We start from the raw sequence: 10,481 nt of genomic DNA on the forward strand, positions 1-10,481 counted from the left end.
AGGCCACGGGAGTGATCGGCAAGTCACGATACCGCCGATGGCAGATAGTTGTGATGCTCGTATCCAAGTCAATAGTGAGCGACGAACACGGGTCACGGGCGTTAAGAGGTGCCAATCCATCAGTTGGCGGTATAGGAGGAGAGCGGCTAATAAGCGCGATGCCTGTGATTAGCAGAGTTTCATTATTCTGACGATCTTACAGCGCGAATTACAACAGAGCGTCGCATCTCCGTTGCGGCGCGTGGGCATGCATACGGACACGGTTCGGCGCGTGGGTTCGAGAGGTGATGCGACGACGGTCATGATTGCGGCTGCTCGGGTGCGACTCTGCTCGTTCCCCAGGTTTCAGCCAGCGGCGGCTAGTAATGCTGCGGATGCGCTGCGGCTCTTAAGCTCGTGCGCTTGTCCATGTGGAACATGGTGCGATGCGGGGAAGGGTCTTTTGATGAGCGTCTCGTCGAAGTGGTGCGACAAAAATCAAAGCGAGATGGACGAGATATGGGGATGCAGGGCTAGCGGGCAGGGGTCGTTGCTGCTGCTCGTGTCCAGGGCACAGGGCAGGCACCGGTCCTGAAGAATTGCTTGCCGGGGATAAAGCCGGCGGTCGGCAGCAGTGATTGGCCGCCCGTCGCCGCCCCTTCAATTTCCCTTGACCAAATCCAGAGCATCCAGGTCTCATTAAAAGACCACCGCCCATCACCACGCGCCCGCCAGCCTCAAGCGCCCCGGACCCCTTCGTCAGCATCTCTTAAAACCGCAACCATCTTCAGGCAGGCCTCCCACGACCCACCGCCCATCACCAACTATCAGCCGCAACAGCCCTACCCAGCAAGCCACCATGGTCGACTGCGATAAGCATCCCGAAAACAGCGCTTGCGAGAAGCCCGTCAGCGACGTGCTCAAGACCGCCGTGCCTATATGCATCTTTGCCGTGTATGTTCCAAGAAATCCTAAGCCTAAGAAGCTCTGCCAAGTAAGACACTCCGCTGACATATCCGTCGCAGCATCTTCACGGGCGCCGGCATCGTCTTCTTCCTCGTCATGCGCAAGCGCCGCATAGCAGATCGCCTGGCCGAAGAGAGGGCAGCACAAAAGTACCGCGACATGGGTTTCGACGACGACGAGCCGCGCCGACCGAAGAAGGGTTCTCGCCCTGCTCCTGCTGCGCCCTCGGCCCGCTCCAATGCCGCCAACCGCCAGAGCATGGGCCCCGCTACCGATCCGTCCTTCAGTTACGAGGCGAATCCAAACATGTACCTGCGCAATGAGGGCAGCTCCTACAAGCTGTCGCAACTGCACCCCTCGCTCGAGGGCCAGCAAACACCCACCAAGTCGAAGGAGTTTGTCTAGCTTCGGTCTCCTTCGAAAAGTCCTTTCCCAGTTTGGTCGGCCCCGTATTCCAGCGTTTTCCGTCGTTTTCCGCCGTTCGTCATTTGCCTCGCCGCCGCCAATTTCGCACGCCATTTTTACGAGACTTGACTCTCACGGACCATTTCCATTCTTTTCTCAGAACCCGTATTCGTTCATCCTCTCTCGCCGGTAGAGCGTGTGAGGCCATCTTCCACTCCACCTCTCAGCCTGCTTGCAGTAGTCGACCCCATCCCGGACTTCTTCGCCGCTCAGCCTGAAAGTCTCAGTGAATCTGTTTCCCAGGCTGTCTGATTTTATTACTGCCCCCACAGGCCGCGTAATACGGATCAGTTGCTTCTCGAAACAGCGATACAGTGTCACTTGCTTCAACTGCCGTGTCCGTTCACCCAGCATCCGAAACACCTGACTCCACTGGCCGTCCCAGAGTCGCACCTCACGCAACTCCAACTCTTCCAGGTCGTTGCATTTCCGAAGTAGATGCAACACGTCTTCAGCCCGCACAGTCCATCCGCGCAATGTGAGTGAGCGGAGCTTCGGCACGACAGCCTTTGTCGCGATGTCGCCGAAGAAGCGGGGATCAGTACAGTTCCTTTTCAGACCGAGATCGTTGCACATCCAGACATTGCGCATGTCGAGCTCCTCGAGGCTCGAACATGTCGCGAGCAAATCTGCGAACCCCTCCAGGATCTCGTTGCCAACGATGCCATCTTGCTCCACCGTGGTCCGCTCCAGGTCTCCTCCAAACATCTGCAGCGAGCCTTGCGTCACACTGATGCTCAGATACTTCAGGCGAGACATCGCCGCCCGTATTCCCTCAGCCTCAAACATAGCTCTACCGGCGAGCAAGGCTCCGACTTCCGCCGAAAGGATGCTGCAGCCCCACTCTTTCCCGAAGACCAGCATGTTGTTGATAGCAATCCCGCTCTGCGCCATGGCACGCAATGTAATGGAAAAATCATGCGATGCCATCTCCCAGATCTGCCTCCTCTGCGTCTTCTTCCGTCGGTTTTGCTGTCTTCCGCTAGCCTCCCCATGCCGTAACTGAGGCCTCCCATTCCTTTCTTCACCGCCAGCGTTGTTACTAGCCGCTGCCGATGATGATGATGACGGCAACAGCATCGAGGGAGTAGGCAGGTAGTTGAACGCTCGCAGCACATGCAATCTCTGCTCCTCGCCCCGCGGTTCTCCATGGCTCTTAAACACGCTCGCCTCCAGCTTCAGTGTCTCCAACGCTCCCAACCGCTCAAACACCGCAACCAACAACGCAAGATCCTGGCCCTCGGCGCTCGCTCGCGCTCTGTCCGTCTGCAGGGCCTCGTATACACGCAGCATTCGGCGTGCCGCGGCCAGTTCTTCCGGCCCAACTTCATCCCAATCCGAAAACGGGACGCGGACGGGACTGTCGGCAGGCGGCTTTTTGCGCGTGTAGATGGTGCTGCGCAGGGTGGTCGTATCGAGGAAAGAGGTGACGAGCGTGACTTCGCGGACCAGGGCGCCGAAAGTCGGGTGTGCGGCGATGGCGGCGAGCGTCTTGAGGGATTTTGTCGAAAGGTCGCTGGTGCGCGTGGCGAATCGTTGCTCGAAGCGCCTGTCGGACGACGTTTTGGCGCTGAGGGACCGGGTGGCGAGACGCAGCGAGAGCACGTCCGGAAAGGAGAGGGAGGACGTGATGAGGTGGATGAGCTCTGTGGGCAGAGCGGAGAGGTTGGTGATGGCCATTGTATAATTATTATTTTGCCGTCTTGCTTTTTTTCCTTTTTATCCTGTATTCTTTTGGCGACAGGCGCTCGTGGCGCACGATTCTCTTCTTATTGGCAGTCGCGGCTACGGCTTGCGCAAATCCAAGGGGGCGGCGTAGGGTCTCATGAAATATGAAATCTTTAATCGGCACGAATGAGCCGTTCTTTTGCTGCCTTAGGGCCTCCTGCGGCGTGCATGCGTCTGGGCGGTCACACAGGCAACAGTCCCCACAGCGATAAATACGAGGTCCGAGCTTGGCTTGGGAATCCTTTTTTAACAGAGCGCATATCGCGTTAACATGCCGCGGTTGGAGGAGGGATCCAAGCACTTACCAGTAAGAGTAAATGGCGTGCCCTAGCAGGAACCGCCTACCTGGTTCTTCGGCTAAACTTTTTGCAAGGCAGCCCGGACGTATTACTCGCGTCGGGCCGCTCCGAAATCAATGGTTAGGCACGAACGGCCATGTGCGTCGTCGTATCTGCCGGTCAGTGGATCGCAAAGTAAAAGTGGCCTCATAACGGCAACCACTCGCCGTCTAGATTCATTTGTCAGAAAAAAACATTGCTTTTTATTTCAGCGAATCATGCCCGAGCTCTCCATAAATACATTAATTTGTCATGAACGTCATTCGCTATGATGTGCGGCATATCCGTGAGTGCTTTGGCTTTCTCTGTGCTTTGCCTTTACGGGATAGGAGTCCAAACTCTATCGTAACCTTCGTCGATGCATTGCGTTATAAGATGTGGCGTGGAAGACAAGACTCTTGTCTCTAAAGATGCATGGTCATGGCGAAAGTTGATGTTCTGGGCATGTTTTAATGCAGCACTCGAACCCGAGGTGTTACATAAAAGTTACTCTCATCGAGACAAACTTACGTACAAATCTGAAGGTGCGCAGGATAATCGATAAAATACCTACAGGCAGCGCGTAAAAAAAGAAAGCTGTAAGGTAACTAATTAGCAAACAGAAAGAAAAGCGAACAATGTGGGATCCACCGCATCATCAATCACAATCATTTTCTAGGAAAGCGCTTCGATGTTCAAACGAACACTTTCCTCCAACGGCGTGAATCCCTGTCTGCCCAGATCGCGCAGCAGCTGCTCCGCCCGAGCTTGAGGTTCGATCACAGCCAGGTCCCATTCACTTTGAAAGTTACTGATGAAGTCTCTACCGGGGTTCCGTTTCCGAAAGATGTCTAGGATGACGTCATAGTTGAATCGCTGTCCGTAAGCAAATATCCTCTCACCAACGACACCCGGGTGGATGGCTGCTGCAACGTGGAGGCGTGCGCAATCTTGCACGTCGATGGCATAATCTGTTTTCCGTCAGTACAAGTTTGCCTAGCCTTATAAGAGGTCGATTGCAAAGTCCTTACGCGGTGGAATGCTGGCAATATGTTCAACATTCTTCCCAGTCCACAAGCGTTCAACGACTCCCGCCGTGGACGGATACCCCTGCTTGTCTACGTCAAGAATCTTTCCGAAACTCGCGCAAGGCAACACTAGAATCTGTCAGATCAACGCTTCGACACATTTTTTAAGATCTCATACCCGTGTTAACAATCAAGTCCGACCGGTTGGAGGGATCATCGTGGTAGAAGTTCCATGCTGCCTTTTCCGCCAAAGCCTTGCTCGCTGCATAGACCGCCTCAGATCGCTCCGGAAGATAGGGGGGATCCGCTCGGGCCGCGCGGATGGCTTGCTCGTTCCAGGAATCCTTCGTCACGATCACTTCGGTGCTGAGGTTCGGCAGCGACGCGGCAAGCGATGAAGAGGTGATGACGAACCGCTTCACGGTAGGTTCGTCGTTTGCCGTCTTCAGTGCGTTCAGCGTGCCATCAACGGCGGAGGGGATGACCTTGTTTGGATCAGGGTCGAGCGACACATCCGACGCTACATGGATGACAGCGGAGATCCCTATCGACATGATATCAGCAACTACCACCTAACGGTGCCCAAGCTGGGCAACTAGCCTTTCAGGGCTGAGCAGAAAGCCCCCTTTGCGGATATGTCGGGTACAGCGACAAGCTCGAACCGGTCACTCCCGTAAGTCTTGTCGAAAAATTCAGCGACCCAAGCATTCTTCTTGACATCCCGCACCGTGCCTCGGACTCGAAAGCCTAATTGAAGGAATTGGTCGGCGACGTGCGAGCCTATGAAGCCGTTCACGCCAGTGACCAGGACTGCCGAGCCCTTTGGGATTGCTGGATCTTGGGTAGTAGTCATTTGTGTTGTCTCTGAATTAAGGTTAACACGCTAGTGGGTGTGATCGGAGATTGAACGTCACTGACGATCTGAGAAAGTATAATTTGTCTCCCGAAAGCCCCGAAATGATGATCAGAAGGCACGACGCTGTCAACTTTATATTATTTAGCTCACAGGCAGCAGCATCTTGGCCGAAAAGCCGCCGATCGAAGATGGTGTTGAAATTACAGGTAGAGAGCAGGCCGTTGGTACTCGGCTCGACGCATTCCGTCCTCTCCGGCGTGAATTTATCATCTGGCTTGTTTCTGACCACTTAATTTCGCTGAAAGTAGGTGCGGTGACTCAGACTGCCTCGGAAGGATCCATGCAGCTTTACGCAAACTGACGATCGATCGGCACTGGGCCTATGCTTAACTCCGACACTGGAATGCGGGGAACTGAGTCGTTGCATGATAAGCAACTCGATCCCTTGCCCACTTGCTTCCTACCTATTCCAGCTTCTTCTCCCTCGCCCCAGGAAACAGTCTTGATTTTTACGTCAGTATGTCAATGACTCCTTGTACTAAGGACCTCTTCAAAATGTAATAGTAGGTTTACCCTGTTTTACAATCATGCTTTGAGGAGCGGAATAATGTAAATGAAGAGACTTTAGCATCGTTCAGGTGGTTATGGAGGAACACTGAGTAAAAGACATGAGGTCCAATTCATACCACACAGCTAAGCACATATTGATGCGTGACGCTCTTATGCTGCCAAAGCACGAAGCCCTCCGAGCTCAGTCTACAACTGCGCACTGAGATTCTTAAGCACCTTCCTCGCCCCCTCCCTCACATCCTCGACAATCTTCCCAGCCGGCAGAATCTCCTTCACCAACCCAACCCCCGTGCCGGCCCAAACGGTAACCCTGAGCTCTTCCTCGCCGAACCCAGCAACCTTCCCATTCTTCTGCGACTCGGCATGCAACCTCCTCAGCTCGTCCCCCTCCACCCCCTTCAAGAAATCCGCATACGTCCTATTCTCAATGCCCCTCCCATCATAAATCTCGGGCCAGCAATTACCCCCCGGCCTCGCCTCATCAAACGCCTTCGACCTGACCGTCCGCTGTCCGCCATCCCTCGCCTCCAAAATCAGCCGCCTGTACCCCTCATGCACCACCTCATCGCACGCGAGGAACCGCGTCCCCATCACCACACCCTCCGCCCCGAGCGCCAGCGCCGCCGCCGCCCCCCTCCCTTCCACAATGCCCCCCGCCGCAACTAGCTTAATCCCTCCTCCGCACCCCGCCTCCGCAAGCGCATCCGCCGCCTCAGGCAACAACGACACTATCCCCGCGCCGCGCTCGAAGCCATGCCCGCCCGCGTCCGCGCCCTGCAGGACCAGCACGTCCGGCGACGCTTCGCGCGCGACCTGCAGCGCGGCGCCGACGGAGCCCGTCTGCACCCAGATCTGCGTGCGCGGGCTGGCGTGGCGCAGCGCGCGCGCCCACGTCGCGTGGTCGGCCAGCTGCGGCGGCGCGAAGAGCCAGGCGGCGGCGGGCCGGTGCTTGGCTACGAGCGCCGCGGCGTCGGCGAGGGGCGCGCCGAAGCAGAGGAAGCCGAGGCCGACGGGGAGGAGGGCGTCTTCGGTGGAGGAGGAAGGGGGGGAGGAGGAGATGTGTGGCGCCAGGAGCGTGCGGTAGGTGCCGATTTGTTTGTCGAGGGCGCTGAGGTCGAGGCCGCCGGCGATGAAGCCGATGCCGCCGGCGTTGGTGACGGCGGCGGCGAGCTCGGGCCCTGCGAAGCCGCCCATGGGCCCGTTGATGATGAGGGGGGTTTGGGTCCAGGGGTAGGTCTTTTGGAGGGTGGATGATGCCATGGTGGTTGAATTACTAGTGGTAGAGAGGGACCGGGCGTTGGTTGGATGAGACTTGGAAATCCGGCTTGGTGGAGTTTGGATGGCCCGAGGTGTCGGATACCGCGACGGAGGAGCGGATGAGGTTGTAAGGATTGAGGGGCGTAAGCTTGCGCGTGACTGTTGGGCTGATGTTGAAGTTGCCGAGATGTGCCGATGGCTCCCGCCTGAAGTTCTGCCAATGAGGTTGGTTGTAAGCCGTCCGCTTACTATTGGAAGTCGATGCATAAGATGAAGGTTCTGGCGAACTTTGATGCTGCAGGTATCCCTACTTAAGGTGTTAATAGCTCACCAGTTGTTCCGCGCTGACCCCACTAGGCTTATAAAGCTTATGAGTCAAGTGGTGTGGGTGCGTCATCCCAAAAGCTCTCGTTCTCAGTTTCTCCGCGGAGCATACTGTGTCTGAGCTCGATGAATTGCAACTTCTACTGTGTACGCTTATGAGGAAAAGGCGACGCTAACCCACTTCTGAATTCCCCGATTAGGTTAAGTTTACGGTGCTGAGTCCTGAAACATACTGCATGCTCGTGAACCAGCCAATAGAAAATTGCGAGGGGCATCTACGCATCTACTGCGCGGCTTAGAGATCAAGTCAAGGAGAAAAGAGAATCAGATTAAAACAGAGGAAACTCCAATTTACTACCTTCGGCAATAGGCGGGTTGGCGAGAGGTGAGTGGCAGGATTTTGATGGGGTGAGCAAAGTTAGAGGGGAAGGGAGCACTGGGAGTTCGACTGTCTCAGTGTAGACAAAAATTTGGAATCCAGTACTGAAGAAGCGTGAAGAAAGCGAACGAAATAATATTTACTATCAGCCAGGTTCGGAACACTACCCAAGATGATTGATGCGTAACATGAACCTTGGCTGCTAGCATTTAAAGAGCATTTAGCAGTGCTAATCCGGTGGTCATCGCTGTCGAAGCTGCATTCATGGCCGGTGACAAGACACTTTGTTCATAGTGGTCAGCATCTCATTCGACATTGTTTTGCAGGGTTACTCACTGAGGTTGTGACGTCAAAACGTTTCCTTTCAAAATTCTGGGGACTGAAATCGCAATAGTCGGCATAGAGAAGTTCCGCATCTGAAGGCTAGCAACGAGTCATCTCTGAACCAGCATGGTGTTGTGGCTCATAGTCGTATGAGAACGGATTCGTGTTCTTCGCGGGTGTAGTACCATTCGCTACTTCCAGCAGGTAGGGCATATCCACTTGCCTGTATACTAGCTAATGGGTTTACCCTTTTTTTTTTTTTTTGGTAGCGGGTACGGCGCAGTAGGGAGGATCTAACAGGCCCATTTACTCGTACTGTGCAGTGGTGACCTCCGAGTAGGGGCGAAGTCTCCGGCTTCAGTTTGTCTTAAGGTTGCGGGTGCGGCGTCGCCGAAAAATCCGAAGATCCCAATTTAATCTTGGCGGTAAATTAAGAATGCGGAGAAGAATTCAAAGTCTCTACCATAGTTGGCGGGAGAATAAACTAGATTTTAACTTTAATATAGAGTTTTACAGTACAGATTCTGTTTTCTTTATCGTCAACACAGTAGTGTACCGACCTAGCGCACAGCCCCCCTTTTTCTTTAGAGTCATCAATGTTTCTCGAGCTGATACTAGAATACAGTATCAGTCATGGGATTCCGCCACGCTATGTATACGAGCTAAGTGGGTCGCGTTTGGGGGCGACGTATTTTGTGGGTGCGGCGCAGCTTAGCGCCTCATGCAGTACACGAATCCCCAACAACCCTTCCCCGGCGATCAGCAGGAGGATTTCTTCTCCTGGCTTGGTACCATCCAACAGTTACCCCTATAGTCTATAGTAGATGCGCTTCTGAGCCCTAAATCTAGACCTCGAATGTTATCGAAAGACCGAGCTCAGGCGAATGCTCGCAAGATATATACTAACGTGGATGCGTAGTACTAATTAAGCAGTAGCTCTCGTACACATCACTGATAGAAGACACCCTTAAGGTGGGGCTCTATGTTGGCAAGGTGTCTTGCCGATCAAGACAAGATCGTCTTGCAAGACGGTCTGCTCCTGACGTCTTAGTTAAACACGTCTCGTTTTAGAAATCTTGGACCAAGACGCGTCGGATTTATCTTGACAGAGTAGGAACCTATTGGTAGAATATGCAATATTAAATATAATAATGGCTTATATTACTTTTCCCTATCTATAACGTATAAGATTATAGTATTACTTCATGAGAAGAAAAGAAAAAAAAACGTTTACTACTAAAAATTTCTTCCACACCATTCTAAGTTTCGAAATTACAATACTAAGGTGTCTTGCAAGATTACGAAAACAAGCCAAACAAGCTAAGAGGTTCAAGACGACCTTTCGCAAACGTCAAGTTGTCTTGCAAGACGTGGAGGGAGAGCGGCTTGTTTTATTTTATTTTGGCAAACCAGAGCCCTGCCTTCAGGATGTAACGTAGGAAGCAAACAAGTACTTTCTACGTCACTCACCAGCCAAACTTCAGAGCTACGTGGAATGCCAACTCAACATTTAGCTGCACGGGAAACCTTAAGTATTCCACCTGTGCCAACATCTTTAGAATCTCCGCAATCCAACAAACACTAAAGACAAGTTTTCCAACAAAGTACCACCCTCAAAATGAAGTTCTCTACCACAATCTTCCCTCTCCTTGCCATTTCCGGCTTCTCACTTGCTAAGAAGCCCAAGCGGCCATGCCACAACGCGTAAGCTCTAATACACATCTCTAATTTTCTAGCAAAAGACTGACAACCGGCATAGAGCGGCTCCTCACCAAGGAATTGGAAACTACTGCCGGTGTGCAGACAGTAAGTCAGGAATGCATACTGCTTTTCCGAAGTAGCTGATTTCGTTCCAGACACTTGCTGGCACCGCGGTAATGATGACTGCATTAATTTGGGCAGCCAAATTGTCGAATGCCCTGTGCCTGTGACGGCTCGCACCTATGCTGCTTGAATTTGAAGGGATTGACGTAATTTGCGGAGGAGATATGAAGGTCAGGCAAGGTAAAAAAGAGCAAATAGTTAAGCATATCGGGCGATTCGTTTTTGAGTCAAGTGCCTTTTGGGTGATTCAGGAGGGCAACTTATTGTTCAAGATAGCAGCCAAAGATACGGTAAAAGTGGAGCCAGAGATCGGACTGTTATTCTTCCTGCCAATGAGAGAGGTCAGCAGGTCAGCAGCTGGGTTGCGGGCGGCCCACTCTATCTTTTTTCCCCTCCTGTGATGTAGCGACGCGACCCAGCTCGAGTCATAATGGAAGCCCATGCAGACAAAGCTTAGGGACATT

At 53.3% G+C, this 10,481-nt stretch overlaps 5 protein-coding genes across 5 annotated transcripts; 2 read left to right on the plus strand and 3 right to left on the minus strand.

Moving 5' to 3' along the window:
* Positions 1–838: 838 nt before the first annotated feature.
* Positions 839–1,350, plus strand: LTHEOB_8711 (uncharacterized protein; the record flags this gene model as incomplete). Its single annotated transcript, XM_035518219.1, has 2 exons — positions 839–933; positions 1,005–1,350. 2 exons carry the CDS (start codon positions 839–841, stop codon positions 1,348–1,350), a joined length of 441 nt encoding a protein of 146 aa, XP_035370016.1.
* A 156-nt stretch (positions 1,351–1,506) lies between these two features.
* LTHEOB_8712 (F-box domain cyclin-containing protein) lies at positions 1,507–3,090 on the minus strand (the record flags this gene model as incomplete). The annotated part of the gene is made up of 1 exon (XM_035518220.1): positions 1,507–3,090. One exon carries the CDS (start codon positions 3,088–3,090, stop codon positions 1,507–1,509), a length of 1,584 nt encoding a protein of 527 aa, XP_035370017.1.
* A 1,040-nt stretch (positions 3,091–4,130) lies between these two features.
* Positions 4,131–5,336, minus strand: LTHEOB_8713 (Nad dependent epimerase dehydratase; the record flags this gene model as incomplete). The annotated part of the gene is made up of 4 exons (XM_035518221.1): positions 4,131–4,426; positions 4,487–4,612; positions 4,662–5,027; positions 5,153–5,336. The coding sequence occupies 4 exons, from the start codon at positions 5,334–5,336 to the stop codon at positions 4,131–4,133; spliced, it is 972 nt and encodes a 323-aa protein (XP_035370018.1).
* Positions 5,337–6,095: 759 nt separating this feature from the next.
* On the minus strand, positions 6,096–7,169 carry LTHEOB_8714 (2-nitropropane dioxygenase; the record flags this gene model as incomplete). Its single annotated transcript, XM_035518222.1, has 1 exon — positions 6,096–7,169. The coding sequence occupies one exon, from the start codon at positions 7,167–7,169 to the stop codon at positions 6,096–6,098; it is 1,074 nt and encodes a 357-aa protein (XP_035370019.1).
* A 2,642-nt stretch (positions 7,170–9,811) lies between these two features.
* On the plus strand, positions 9,812–10,147 carry LTHEOB_8715 (Mfs monocarboxylate transporter; the record flags this gene model as incomplete). The annotated part of the gene is made up of 3 exons (XM_035518223.1): positions 9,812–9,897; positions 9,953–9,999; positions 10,050–10,147. The coding sequence occupies 3 exons, from the start codon at positions 9,812–9,814 to the stop codon at positions 10,145–10,147; spliced, it is 231 nt and encodes a 76-aa protein (XP_035370020.1).
* Between the last annotated feature and the right edge of the window lie 334 nt (positions 10,148–10,481).

This window comes from Lasiodiplodia theobromae, assembly GCF_012971845.1.
Source record: "Lasiodiplodia theobromae strain AM2As chromosome Unknown scaffold_28, whole genome shotgun sequence".
Lineage (NCBI taxonomy): Eukaryota > Fungi > Ascomycota > Dothideomycetes > Botryosphaeriales > Botryosphaeriaceae > Lasiodiplodia > Lasiodiplodia theobromae.